Here is a 16178-nt window from a genome sequence, read left to right as displayed (position 1 = left end):
GGGGCTAAAGTGTTTGAATACAACGGAGATTTTCCCAGCTATTTCGACCTTTGGATGAAAGGAGAAGGTAGTCTTAGAATTTACTACTACTCTACTACTACTACTCTACTACTACTACTACTACTACTACTACTACTACAATATTAAAGGGTGAAATTCTATTGCCAATGTAGTCTCGGATGATTACCTATCCCTGCCACAATTTCATAAATTAACATTTATTTTAATTTTGTGTTCTTTTATTTTGTATATTAGGCGGCTAATGGATCTATTTTAATAACTATGAACCCCTTTTTCATTTGATATCAGCGAAGTGAAGAAATCAAATGAGACACATATTACAGCTTATTTATTAAATAAATTTCGGAAGTGTATTTGCCAGGCAAGTGATTTGATGCGAGACCGTGTATTGCAACTGAAACGACTGCAACGTGGAAGACACATATTAGCTATTTAAAAATACACAAAAGCTGTTAGCTTAAGCATTTGTTATATGATATTAAAATTTTCATTGCACCAACTGCCTGTAGAGTTCATCTCAACCGGCAATACTCCTCCGGCACAGACCAGCTACTTCATCCTCGTCGACACCCAGAGTTCCCCGAGGAGATCATGGATCTTACTCCCTCTGGGTCTTTATATATTGCTGACATAGAACTTCTACCGACCGCGTTGCCCAACTGGTAAAGGGCAATGAGCACCTGATGACATTCCAGGTGACAGGCGCCTAATCTTACTCTTTTCTTGGCTCAGGACTGCAGCCCCGCCAAAGGGAAGAGCAGCAGTGCTTTTACAGAGATAATTTAGGTATTAGCTAACCATGATCGATTTTCCAGGAATAGTTTCCTCTCATCTCAGTTCGGTGTGAAGCTGTTCCAATCCATCTGGAGGTCTGGGCCAAGCCAGACTAGAAATGAGAGAGGACACTCCTTACGGATCGAGAGCGCAATATGAAACTGTTCCAAGAGATGGCCGCTTTCTTTGATAACCGAGCAAGCACCGTGTACTGCTGCAATCAAGCCACTGAAAACGGGTCCACAACCAGCTGATTTTAGGACTGCTTCCAAGTAGCGATTGACGACCCTATCAAATGATTTCGACTGATCCGAATTGATCAGGATTCTGCCAACGCCAGATCTGTTACCCATTCCTTCTATGATGTATTGCATAAGGTGGAGATTGTCGTAGATAAATCTATTGGGGATCGCACACTTTTGAGTTCTCTGACCAAATCACCGACGGCAAACGTCAACTTCTGAGCTAATATCTTGACCAAAGATTTAAACTCTGCATTTAGCAGGGTTATGGGACGGAAATTGTCTGTAATGTCCCGCTTGTTGGCGTTCTTTCTCAGCAACATCAACACATCCCACCTCACAGAATTGAGAAAGCTTCTATTTTGCTGCCACTTGCAATAGACAGTTGCCAAGATGTTGCCAAACAAATCTGGCATTTAATCATAAAATTCAGAGGGCAACCTTCCAAATCTGGCGATTTGACCCTTGTTCAGCCATTCAATACTTCTCGTATTGTAGTTACTATTATTGGTCTTTCGCAATGCTTTGCCTTTCCTGCTGAAAAGCCAAGGTAGGTACTAAAGAATTGCATACCATGTTTATAGATGACCGAATGAAATTTTTTTGTCTGAGAAAAAAAAATGGCGGCGAGCTGGCAGAATCATTAGCACTCCGGGCCGTTACGTTCTGAGTTCAAATTTCGCCGAGGTCGACTTTGCCTTTCATCCTTTCGGGGTTGATAAATTAAGTCCCAGTTATGCACGTTCCCTATCCGTCTCACTTAATGTTAGTAGCTGCTACTACCAATGCTCACTAGCTCGTTCCACTGACGTCCGTTCACTGCGACTGCCTCAGGCCGCAAGAGGACGACCCTGGTCTTGCTTCCCTCACTTCCTCTCTCCCCCTTCCTGTTTCGTTGGGGCCCCTTGACCGTTGACGTCACAGCTCCATCTCATTCCCACATATGCTAATGATGTTTCTAGGGTAAAACATAAACGTTACAGAATATCAAAAGTCTTCTCTAAAGTATGAACTTTTGTGCCTAGTGAAAATGTTACCAACTGTATTTTTTAATACAGTTCTATATTTAAAAGATGAGGAATTATGTACATTATTTACATTCGACGGATATTTGTCCTCATCTTGTTTGTTAACACAACGTTTCGGCTGATATACCCTCCAGCCTTCTTCAGGTGTCTTGAGGAAATTTCGAACCTGGGTTCTCATTCCTAAGGTATTTTTTGATGTTATTATTATTATTATTATTATTATTATTATTATTATTATTATTATTATTACTTTTTGGTTAATTTGATGTTATTAAAAAAGGCCGTTGTATTCTAGTCATACATTTCCTGATTTTTCTTTTAATTTTTTAGTTCCTTACGGTGATTACTTTAACCATACTGTGGAATTTTATGAGTTAATGAAAAACAACCCAAATGTTCTTATTATAACTTATGAAGAAATAACAAATGTAATACAAATATATTTTCCTTTTTTTAAAAAATCTTAATTTATCTTATTCAGTATGTTAATTTTTCAATTATTGATAAGAAAACAAAACACAAAACAAAACTAATGTATAAATATGTGCTTGATGTTTTCTTAAATATTACCGAATTCTTTCCGATTGGAAGATGATGATTAGCGTAACGAATGTAATTCTTTACCCCCTTATTATAATAAATTCGTTTCTTTCTTTCTTAACTTAGATAATATTTTAATTACATATTTCGTTGTAATTTAATCATATTTTAACCATATTTCTGTAACGAGAAAATATTTTACTGAAAACTTAGGAATTTGAGTTAAAATTTTCTTTACAATAGGATCAATTTAAAGCACTGTCGCGTGTTGCTAATTTCTTGGGAAAACCAATTTCTGATCAACTCGCTAAGAGTATTGTTGATATGTGTTCATTTGACAAAATGAAATCTAAAAAGCCATTGGTTCGTTCGTATATCCCCAAAGACTTCTTCAAAGAAGGCGGAACTCTCTATCATTCTGGTACGTATATCATCGCTTCGTTTAACTCCTTATATTTTAATTTCCATAAATTCAAATATACATTCTTCATCTTGGTAGAAACACCTTTCTTATACCAATAGAAGAAATCCATTATGACCAAAGGAAGACACTCGGATAGTGGATATCTCAGGAATCTTCTGTCAGTTTTATATTGTTGTTGTGCTTATAGAAGTGAATAGTTCTTGTCTCGCTGTTCTAAGTCTGAGTTAAGTTGTCTGAGTCACTTGAAAATTAAGTGTTGCGTTATTATACATAATACAGAAATGGAAACTAATTGAGAAAATTAAAAATCTCGGTTAAGTATATGGTACACTAATCGCACAAGTTTGTCCTATCTCTCAGGCCTCTAAATATTACTTATTCATATTTGTATATGAACAAATACATTTGAAACAAAGTGATTCATGAGATTCTTAGTGATGCCTTCTGCTTGAAATTGGCAGGGAAAGAAAAATACCTTTTCCAATCGTTCTAAACTGGGTGGGTCTCATATACTGGCTAGACGAACAGGGAAATTTCATATATCTGCATATACATACATACATACATACATACACATACATACATACATACATACATACATACATACATACATACAGATATGTATGTGAATATAAATATATACATATATAGGAGAGAAAAATGGTGCAAAAATGAACTTGGGTTCACTTATACCATATATATTATATATATATATATTATATATATATATATATAGATTATATATATATAATATTATATATATATATATAATATATATATATATATATTGCGGTGGTATTGAATGAACCCAAGTTCATTTTTGCACCATTATACCCCAGAAACGGCCGTCAGATGTGAACCTCTGGATGTTATATTTCTAAATGAATTTATTTTATATACCTAGATTTTAAGCGAGTTACAAAACTTTGGATTTACAATATATTTTAATTTCATATTTTAATATCGTTTTTAAAAGTAAGTGTGACTATATATTTTCGTACAATTTTAATATATTTTTAATATGTACTTATAGCTATATATTTTAAAAGTATTTTAAATATATTTTGAATATATTTTTGTATATATATTTTTTTAGCACATAATCTGGTGCATATCGTTTTAAAACTGAATATATTTTGATAACTTATCATTTTTCTCTTTGTATTTCTCTATTTTTCTATAGCTCAGTCACATTGAGCGCCAAAATGTGACCTATATATATAGATAATTCCGTCCTTAAAAAAATACTGCATATATATAATATATATATATATATGTATATATATATATATATATATATATATACTATATATATATATATATATATATAATACATATATATATATATATATATATATATACATATACATACATACATACATACATACATACATATATATATATATATATATATATATATATATATATATATGTATATATATATATATATATAATATATTTATATATATATATATATATATATATATAATATATATATATATTATATATATATATATATCTTTAAAAATAATTGCAGGTAAAGTGGAGACATGGAAAAAATGGTTAACCGTCGAACAAAGCGACCGAATGGATGCAAGAATCCAATCAGCCTTATTGATCGAGGAATTAATTTAATTTTTGAATTATTTATAGATGATCCATTTTGTACTCGGAGTTAGGATCACTCCATGCGTAAATTAATAACATATATGAAAGGAATATTCTCATAGTGTCAGTTAAACAAAATCAACGCCTGTGGCTAAAATAGTAAATTAAGATGTCTCTTGTATATAATTGTAATATATATATATATATATATATATATATATATATATATATATATATATATGTTTGTGTGTGTGTGTGTGTGTGTGTAGATATATAGTTATATTGCAATCATCAGTGAATAAATTTGGATAAAATAATATATTTGCGGTGTCTGAATTTTTATTGCTTTAATCGAAGAATAGTTTCTTTTATATATTCAATGTAATATTTGACATTTACACATGAGCATCAAATAGGCTGACTGTGTTAACTACCTTGTAGTACTTGAATGGGCCTAAATGTTAACTACCTTGTAGTACTTGAATGGGCACCCAGAGCATCATCATCAAACATTGCTTCAGATGGGAAAGTCATGTCTGGTGTATGAAGAGCATCATGCACCAAATGAAATCCTCTTCAGCGAACTCGACACCGGTTTGAAATCACGTACCTGCCCCAAACGACGCTACAATGATCGACTGAAACAGACATTGACCCTTAATTCTGAAATCAATATGCAGGAGATAGAACATGGCATCGTGTCATCAAAATTAGTGAAGAAAACTTTGAAATACATCGCCGAAGAAATGAAGGAGATAAACGGATTCTACGAAAGATCTACCAACTCGAACCAAAGCTTCTACCGAGTTTTAGATGTGACCTCTGTGCCAATTAATTGTTTTACGTAAAAATCGGCCTTGCCAGTCATCAGAGGAACCGACAAAAGGATGAGGTACTAACAAAGAAACAATTACACAGAAACAAGGTGGGGCAGGCGATACATACGACCCCAATTTCTCTTGTGTACTGCACAAAAAGTATACAAGAGAGATTGGGGTCGTGCGTATTTTTATTATCTACAGATTTGTCACACAGATTTTGTAATACGTTTTGCATACATTTTCCTTAAAGAAATAAGTTGGGCAAAATCTGATGGATTCACGTAGTTTCACAAACATTTATAAAAAAGAGGAAAGAGTAAAGAAAATTGTAATATAAAATGTAATATATTGTATTATTTTTTATGATCTATCTATCTATCTATCTATCTATCTATCTATCTATCTATCTATCTATCTATCTATCTATCTATCTATCTCTATCTATCTATCTGTCTGTCTGCTGTCTGTCTGTCTGTCTGTCTATATATCTGTCTGTCTATCTGTCTATCTACTTATCTATCTATCTATCTATCTATCTATCTATCTATCTATCTATCTATCTATCTATCTATCTATCTATCTATCTATCTATCTATCTGTCTATCTGTCTGTCTGTCTCTCTGTCCGCCCGTCTGTTTGTCTGTCCGTCTGTATTTAGAAGCTATTTTTGTTATGGCTTGTCAGAGAGTGACCATTGTCTTCGCACTTATAATATATATATATCTCCAGTTGTAGAGAGGTTATGTGCCTGCAGCCATTTGAGTTTGACGAGTCGCCTACAGAGCTGCTTATATATATATATGTATCGCCAATATGACCAAACGCATGGTTGGGAAGTGCTCTCGTGATTTGGCTCCAACGGATTTCCATCTCTTTCGATCTCTTTCAAATGCTATGCGCAGAGTTTCGTTCAGTACTGATGCAGAATTTAGAGCTTGGTTGGATCAATTTTTCGAGTCGAAATCGGGTGATTTCTACCAACGAGGTATTGAAAATCTTGTTGAACGTTGGGAAGAAGTTGTAAACAACAAGGGTGAATACATTATTGATTAATTAGATGTTATTTTTTTTTATTAAACCTTTTAAAAAATTAAATTAAAAGAAAAAACGGCAGGAACTTAGTTGCCAACCCAATATATACATATAAACCTGTATTAATTTATAAATTATACAACTATTATATAATTTCTATTATATAAAGTAATACAGGCATGTAAAATAATTTATTATTGCACACTAAAATAAATTGTTTTTATATGATAAAGGTTGCGAAACGTTCGTCGTTACATGGATGTCTACTGGTGAAATAAATTTATTCATCTTATACCTCCTCTCTTTATATATATATTTATATATAATATTCGTAGCTACTTTAACATGGCTGTCCTTTCGAGCGGACTCTACTACGATTTTTAACCCCAAGAGGACATCTCCTCTAGCTGGTTAACGATGCACAACTGCATCCTATAAAATTGCAACAGAAGAGCGAACCCCAACCACCTCCTATATGTTGTAATAATCCTTCCTACTATTGGCACAAAGTCTGAAATTTGGGGCAGTGGGACTAGTCGATTACATCGACTCCGTACTTAATTGGCGCTTATTTTATCGAACCCTATATGATGAAAGGCAAAGTCGCTCAGGACATGTGGGACTGTGCAAACCACAGCCCAGACTTCATGAAAACCATCACCACTGGTAATGAGACATGGGTGTATAGTCTCTACTCAATGTGTTTGGTCATTATGTTTGAAAATGAAAATACAGCTAGCGCGTACTAAACGCTTGTACTCTAGGTGTAACAGCTGGGAACTGACGCGGCCTGCCGGTGTGAAAATTTTCACGCATACGCAGAGTGGTGTTAGCTTTCCTCCAAAGGATTTTGAACATGCGGTATTAGTTTTGGTGGGAAAAAATAAAATTGGATACTTTTTGAACGCACCTTGTAAAAAGAGTGATAAAAAATAACATCAAAATAATGATATATTAAAGCGAACAGCAGTATAAATAAACCTGTTTATTTGTACTTCTGTTCGCTTTAATATATTATTATTCGTAGATGAATATATAAGTAGATATGTAGGTTGATGGATAGAGAGCTAAGTAGTCGACGAGGCAGGTAGCTAGAAATGTTGAGTAGATTGATGGCTTGATAGATAAGCAAGTTTGGATAATGAAGGTAGGAAGGAAAGCAGATAGATTGAAAGGTTGATGCATAGATAGACAGGTAGATTGAATGGCAGATGGACAGATAGGCGGGTAGATTTGATCGAAAACAGATTGGTAGACAGATAGCAGACGATCGATGAGATAGATAGGTAAATTTGTAGATGTGTAGGTAATTACATACGCACACACGCACACGCTTGCGCGCACACAGACAGACAGACAGACACCCCCCCACACACGGAACAAGAACAAAATGGCTGATATAGATATCTATAGAATTATAGATTGAGATAGGGTGACTTGCATACGAGTTACGAGATGAGGGTGGTATATGTAAAAATCTAGGTTATAAGAGAAGTAGCACGCGAAAATCAAGTGTTTTAATGCAACACCTAATATCTGGCAACATAATACATTATAGCATAAAAGAGTAAAAGAGTAAAGAGTATGCTACAATGCCACTTCTTGTACAATACACAGCTTACGTAGTTCAGCTGTTACGCATTCAACACATGATTTCTCATGACTTAATACAACAGTGTGCCGGTCGTTGTCCTCTTTTGTCTCATGACTTGATACAACAGTGTGCCGGTCGTTGTCCTCTTTTGTCTCTGTCTATAACTATAAGTTCAATACGGTCCAGAATTATCAAAGAGATGCTTCAACTTTTCTAAAATTGAGTAAAATAAAAAAAAAGAGAAATACAAACGTACACACACAATGAACAACAACAACAACAACAATAATGCTGTTGATGATGATGATAATAATCAGTTTTATTATAGGCACAGGGCCTGTTATTTTAGGGGAGGGATGAGTCGAATACATCGACCTCAGTGTGTAACTGGTACTTATTTCATCGATCCCGAAAGGATGAAAGTCAAAGTCGGCCACAGAGGAATTTGAACTCAGAACTTAGGACGGACTAAATGCTGCTAAGTATTTCGTCCGGCGTTCCGCCTTGATAATAATGATAATAATGGTTTCAAATTATAATGGTTTCCAGGCCTTGTGCCTATAGTAAAAAGTATTATTATCATTATTCAGGTGTTTATTTTAGTGGCCTACCGATGTATACAGTAAGTTTCTTTGACCTAGATGTCAGGAAGACATTCGGCAAGAAATAGAAACAGAATTGAAAGAAGATGATAGTGAAAATAACAACAACAACAACAACAACAATAATAAAAATAATCCTTTCTACTATAGGCACAAGGCCTGGAATTTGTGGGAAGGGGGATAGTCAATTATATTAACCCCATCACTTGACTGGTTCTTAATTTATCAACCCCGAAGTATGAATGGGAAAGTCGATCTCGGCGGAATTTTGAACTCAGAATGTAGTAGCAGACGAAATACAGCTAAGCATTTCGGCCGGCGTGCTAACGATTCTGCCAACTCACTGCCTTAATAATGATAATGAAAATGATAATCCTTTTTACTATAGGCACAAGGCCTGAAATTTGGGGTAGGAGATAGACGATTACATCGACCTCAGTACACAGATGGTACTTATTTTATCGATCCCGAAAAGATGAAAGGTAAAGTCGACCTCGGCGAAATTTGAACTCAGAACGTAAAGACGGAGAAAATACCGCTAAGAATCTTACTTGGTGTGGAAACGATTATACCAGCTCACCACCTTCAACGAGATAATGGAAAAGGAAATGAAAGAGCAACTGAATATCGAGTATTTCTGAAGATAGGTTGGTGTTGCGCTCAAAATTGACTGGATGGAATAAAATCCAAGCAGTTAATGTGTGGGTGATTGCATCACTTCGGTATGGAGCAAGAATTATAAAATGGCTGAAGTGAAGAAAATGGATACCAAGACCTTCCACACTAAAAGTGACATCGATAGGCTTTACTTGTCCAGAAGAAAGGGTGGGAGAGATTTGATCAGTTGCCAAGACTGTATCAAAGCAGAGGAAAACAGCTTAGGGTGGTATCTGTAATTGGACCGAATGTTGGATCTCAAAAATTTCCTATGCTTAGAATTATGTAAATTGCTACTTTATGTCCGAAATTATTGTAGTAATTGGTTAATTATTTTCAAAGTTTATCTAATTGTATGGTTGTTGTCATGCTTAATAGAACCAACTTTTTTTATGTATAGGCCTTCGCTCTTGATCGCATATCCATGCACCATCGAACGCTTCTATTATCCTGATATCGAATGAATTCGGAGATCTATTTCTTTTATTTTTCTATCAGGCAAACTTTTTGTTGAAAAGTAAAGTTTTCGTGGCATCAATAATAATTTACGCACCATTGTTATTTATGGTATTATATGTGTTGCCGAATTCTTGAATACAAGTGAGTAACAATTTCGGGATGAGCGGTTAAATTATTACTGCTATTTTAAAACCCAGCTAATTATTACTTTTGTTGCTTTGACGGAGATTAGTAGTTTATTTTACCGGTAACTCTTGGCGGCAAATTGGCTGAATGATTAGATCGTTGTATATGCTCCGTGGTATTTGTTTCATATATTTGCGTCCCTAGTTCAAACTCTGCCCAGGTCAGATTAATCTTTTGGAGTTAATAAAAAAGTACAATGTAAGGGCGTTGGATTTGAGGAACTGCTACAGTGTTAAACGGTATATCAAATGGTATTTGTACTGGCTCTTTGCATTCTGAAGGCAACGTCAGCGATGACATTGGTATCTTTCAGAACCCCACCTTCTCTTAAAGAAAACTGATGGTGTGGAGAGAGGAGATTTGCATTCCTGGGCAACTGCTAGTCTCCCCCTCCAACACACATATACACACACACATACAAAATCATGATCAGGACTGCGTATATAGGTGAAGATAACACTTGACAGAAACTGAGAATGGTCCTAGTATCTGTTATTACAGATTAAAAAAGAAAACTAGAATTCAATTTATTATTCTGAACCTATTCTTAGGACATTTACAATCGAAACTTCTTTGATGGGTTTTGAGAATGATATACAGTTTAGTAGATTTTAATGTTTAATCTACAAGTTTGTCTTATTATCTATATTGTTATAAATACTAGCAGAAACACTGTCCTCCGGGCGGTTTTTTGCTACTCAAACCTGGAGTGTGTGTGTGTGCTTATATTACAGAGACATTGTGTGCGTGTATATCAGAGAGACAGTGTGTGTATGTGTGCGTGCGTGTGTGTGTGTCTGTGTTTGTGTGTGAGAGAGAGAGAGAGCGAGGGGGAGAAAGAACATTGCAAAAAAGGAATGAAATAAAAAGGAAATGAAAAATCACATAAAGTTCGTTAAAAACTATCTTGTACCGAATATTTAAATTTGTGAACTTGAAATATTTAATAATAAAAGGAAATTCAGAAAGTAAGCTTTTCTGAAAACTTCAGTTTATAAAAAATCTCACTTGCTTAGTAAATATTTCTTTCAGTAATATATACGTTTGGTATGCTAGCAGCGATCATATAGTTATTATTGTAAGGATTATTGCGTTTCAAACAGCCATACCAATAAAATCACTTCTTAATTTGAAAACAAATTATACCGGTATATCAAAAAAATGTTCATTTTATAAAAATAAACATCAAAGTTATACAGCTATTTTGTGTAATAGCATTCATTCATTCAATAAATAATTTTTTTAAGGTTACGTAATATCGAGTAAACTGTGGGTTTTGAAAATAGCGAAATAAAACTTGAAATGAAAACATTGAAATGAATATATATCAAATTATCATTAATGGAAATGGAGGTGAAAGAGAATGAGAGACTGTTGCAAATGAAAACGGAAAATTTCGCCTGTAACGAATTAATATTGTTTATTAAATCCCCTCAGCAGTGAATGCAACGGATATTTAAATTTGTGAAGAACTTGTATTTCAAATTATCAATTTATTTCAGAAATCGAAATTACAGGAAATTTCTTGGAACTTGAATTTATAAAAAAAAATTCTAGATTTATAAAAAAAAAATTCACCTAATTAATAATCAGCTTTCTCCATTTCTATATAGATGTGACTTTGTTATTTCTATAACTTTGGTTGATAATATTACACAGAAACTGTTTTTTTTTTCAACTTCAAAAAGATATTTGTTTTATCAGAATATATAAATGTTTTTGATTTCTTAATATTCTGAATACCAGACATAGGTTTGATTTGAAGGTGTCATGGCATCCACTGATGAATTTAATCATACTCAATATACCTAACAGTCTCAGATGTACAAAAGGTTACAGAATAATTATTTACGGCGCACAGATACGTGTTTTTATATGCATGTTGTCAGTCATTGATATGTGAATTACTTGAAAAGGCATTTCACTTCATACGATTCACAACATATAATTATTCCATTAACCTTATCACCGCGAACTGAGATGGAATTTGGATGTTCTCTGTCAAATAGGTTAACTTATAAAGACCCTCGTTTTGAAACTATTGTTATCGGGAGTGAAGTTTGCTCCGCAATATAATAAAGAAGCTTTTGTATAGTAAATATTAAGTGTTATCAAAAGCGAAGAAAAGGCACTCAATAGGTATAGCAGAGTGGAATATTTGTTAAGTTGTAGTTTTAACGGCAAAATTATTCTCCAATGATTTCAAATTTCGCGCCCACGGACAAAGGTTCCCGCTGTTTCAATCTTCAGCTAGTTAGTAAGAACAAATTTTGCGCTGCTCTGAAATGATAAGCCAACTTAACATTATCAGTGCATCTGCAATCGAATATATATATAGAAACAAGTGTTGGACTCGTAAAACTACCCATTTGACTCCAGATTTCATTTGTATTCTGTACACATGTGTGTTGCATATATATATATATATATATATATATATATATATATATATATATATATATATATATATATATATATATATATAAATACGTATGTGAGTCGTCAAAGAGACTACAAGTCAGTGAAAAGATGCACTCGTATATCTGTCAGTAGAGTAGGTACATCATCCGAAAAGTATAGTATTTAATATCCATCACGGCTGAGCTTACCAATTGGTTTCACGTAAAGAATACAATGGAGTGTTAGGTAACAATCCGATTATATAACTTTATGCTCATCAGAGTTAGCCGATATCGAAGGGAATATGGCAACTGCTCTCTATTGTCAGAGGTGGATTAGCACAACCGGTCAGCGGCTGCTGTGAAAATGGATGATGAAACGAAAAAGGGGCAAGGGGATTTGGTTAGGAGTTATGTCCCTTGATTGGCTATGCTGTTAAGTCGGCAAGAGTTATCTTGAAGTGGGGAAGATGTGTATTATTAATGTGGTGCTCCTGTGGGGTGGGATGTTTGATATGTGTAGTGGAGTCATATGCATAATTTTATCCGGGGTGTAGGTATATATAGCTGTGTTCGTTGGCCTGTGTTCTTTCTGCAAAGGATAAAGTCGTGGTTTTTTTTTTAGCGAGTGGTTTGTAATGTGTAATGTGTGTGCGGGGGTCTGTGCATGTATGGGGGTCTGTGCATGTGTGGAGGTCTGTGCATGTGTGGGGGTAGAAATTGTGTGCAGGGGTAAGTGTTGGGGTGGTGGAGTCTCAGCCTTATTTTATGGAGTGTTAGCCTTATAGGAGTGTGCGTGTATGTACAGGGGTGCATTGGTGTGTTCTTTGGTCAAACTCTTTTTGCTGGGCCCGAGGGCATTGCTGGATGGTCGTTGGCGGAGGGTTAAGGTTCGAGGCAGGGGACCTGTGGTTACAGTTATGGTGGGGCGCGCAGGTACAATAGGATGTACTTCCTAGCATGCGGGCAAAGATTAAACACCTCACTCCTGCTATTCAGGTAGATATCCGGGTGTTGGGTACCTTTTAAAATTCTTCTCTTTTCAGCCAGGCACAAGATGCACTTCCTGCTGTTATTGAAGTACGGTTTGCATTTTTCGAGGATCTTCGACTTTAGGCTGTATTCGTGGCGCTTTCACGTTCAGACGTGTTTGACTAGGATAGTGGCGTTACGTCTCTCTAGGCTGTCGAAGGAGGGCTTGTTATTAAAGCGGGTTCTGAAGTGGTCTTCCGTTGCCCTACATACTTCTGCATGCCCGGTTGTCCTGTTGTTGTTACTTCTGTCTCGTAAACAACTGTCTCTGTATTGCAGGGGCCGTTCAGTGTACAAATTGTGTTACTACTGCATGAGCATCCTGTCTCTTCCTCGGGTGTGGGCCTACCAGCTAAAACCTTTTTTTACACTACGTGCACAGCTAAAGGATAATATGAGGGTGTGTCTGTTAAATATTTTGCTGAATCTATCGGTACGGGGGAAGTGTCTATCAACTAAACTAAGGAAGATCTTACCTACTCTGGTCTTAACGTTTAAAACGAATGGCGGCGTGAAGCACAATACTTTCCGGTGGCACTTTCTCTTGGTGGGGGTTAGGGTAACTAATATTATCCTTGAAACCGCTAGCAGTCAGAGCCTTGTTGTAGTACGGGGCGGCAGCATAAAAGATATCTTTGCTTGAAGATAAGCTGGAGATTTCTCATGCTGACGCCCTTAACTAGGCTCCTGAACACTATAGCTGGATGGCAGGAACCTGTGTTAATGTAGGACAACTTCTCATTTGGTTTCCTGAAGGGCATATAGGCACCAGATTCCAGGTCCATCTTTTTTCACAGCAGCCGCTGACCGGCTGTGCAAACCCACCTCCGACAACAGTGAGCAGCTGCCAAATCCCCTTCGAAATCGGCTAACTCTGATGAGCGTAATGTTATATAATTATTGGATTGTTACTTAGCACTCCGTTGTATTCTTTACGCGAAACCGAATGGTAAGATCAGCTGTGATGGATATTTAACACTATACTTTTCGGATAATATTATATATTCGTATTGTTTTAGCCTTTGAATGACGTCACCCCGCTGGCTAAGCGAGCAGGCCAACAGAAGAAAGAGTGGGAGAAAGAGTGGTGAAAGAGTACAGCAGGGATCACCACCCCTGCCGGAGCCTCGTGGAGCTTTTAGGTGTTTTCGTTCAATAAATACTCACAACGCCCGGCCTGGGAAGCGAAACCGCGATCCTACGACCGCGAGCCCGCTGCTCTAACCACTGGGCCATTGCGCCTACACATACACACACACACACACACACACACATATATATATATATATATATATATATATATATATATATATATATATACATATATATATACATACATATATACATACATATATATATATATATATATATATATATATATATATATATATAATATATATATATATATATATATATATATATATATATATATATATAATATATATATATATATATATATAATATATATATATATATATTAGGCTGTCCGGAAAGTGCTGAGTGTTTTAAGCTAAATCTTTTAACGCTTCATTGGACACACTCGAAACGTAATACAATTAAAACTTTGGCGTTGCTTGAAGTGGTAGTGCATTACTTCTTTGTTTCTGACTAAAAAACAGATTTATCTTTCATTCCGGTTACCCTTTATTGACATTTAAAATGGATGACCAAAAATTTCATATACACATTGTAATGCTTTTTTTTTTTAAAGGAGAAAATGCTGCAAAGACTTGCAAAAACATTTGTGAAGTTTATGGTGATGATGCTGTAGGTGAATCAAGTGCTCGAAGGTGGCTTGAAAAATTTTAAGCTGCAGAGTTTAGCTTGGAGGATGACAGTCGACATTGGAAGACCTTCAAAATTGGATGAAGATATTTTGAAGGCAAAAATCGAATGAAACTAAAATATCACGACTAGAGAACTGCAGAGGAGTTGGAAGTTGCTAAAAGTACAGCTTATGAACACCTAGTGAATCTAGGATACATTTCTCACTGTAATATATAGGTCTCTCACAAACTCTCAGAGAAGAATTGTTTGGACTAGTATTCCGTTTGTGATACGCTTTTGAAACGGAATGAAAGCATACCTTTTTGAAACAATTTGTGACTGGAAATGAAAACTGGAAGAGTTGAAAAATCGGGTACAGCTGCTCATTATGGAAAAACGGAGACCACCTTCTCCTGTGGGATGAAGTTAAAATAATAGACAGGGAACACCACCGGAAAATACGAAAACTAAAAGAGGTAGCACATATGCTACAGCACAATAACCTCTTAAGCAGACCTAGTAAAGATATGAGTAGAATATGGGAACCGGTATTAAGGAAGCATACAAAAATATTGGGTTTATAAACCCTAAAATTCACTCTATAACTGCCCACCGGCATATAGCGTAATGGTGGAGAGTGCGAGTTACTAATCCCAAGATTCCGAGTTCACTTCCAGGCAATGACTTGAATAAATAATAACAATAATTAATAATAATATCAGCAAAAAATACCTTAGGAATGAGAACCCAGGGTTAGGTTCAAAATTCTATCAGGACACTTGATGAAGGCTGGAGAATAAATCAGCCGAAACGCTGTGTTAACAATAAACAACCTGAGGAGACATATCCGTCCAATGTAAATAATGTACCTATATAATAGTACTCCTGTCTCTCTGATGTTACCTTACGCCTTTTTCTCTACAAAAATTTCCTCGTGGACATCAATCTTCCTTGGCACAATCACAGGCTTTATTTTTAGGAAAATTCTCCAT

General features: G+C 35.3%; 1 protein-coding gene across 1 annotated transcript in view; it reads left to right on the top strand.

Moving 5' to 3' along the window:
* Positions 1–4905, top strand: part of LOC115209892 (sulfotransferase 1A2-like) — an 18018-nt gene extending 13113 nt beyond the window's left edge. Inside the window, exons 2-5 of the mRNA XM_029778474.2 lie at positions 1–67; positions 2396–2493; positions 2849–3026; positions 4567–4905. The exon at positions 1–67 is cut by the window's left edge and continues 251 nt beyond it. Coding sequence (XP_029634334.1) covers positions 1–67; positions 2396–2493; positions 2849–3026; positions 4567–4664 — 441 coding nt within the window. The 3' untranslated portion in view covers positions 4665–4905. The remainder of the gene's footprint in view (positions 68–2395; positions 2494–2848; positions 3027–4566) is intronic.
* Positions 4906–16178: the final 11273 nt, after the last annotated feature.

The sequence above is a fragment of the Octopus sinensis genome, linkage group LG3 (genome assembly GCF_006345805.1).
Source record: "Octopus sinensis linkage group LG3, ASM634580v1, whole genome shotgun sequence".
In the NCBI taxonomy this organism is placed as follows: Eukaryota; Metazoa; Mollusca; class Cephalopoda; order Octopoda; family Octopodidae; genus Octopus; species Octopus sinensis.
Note: the sequence above shows the minus strand (reverse complement) of the source record. Positions and strands in the feature narration are given on the sequence as shown.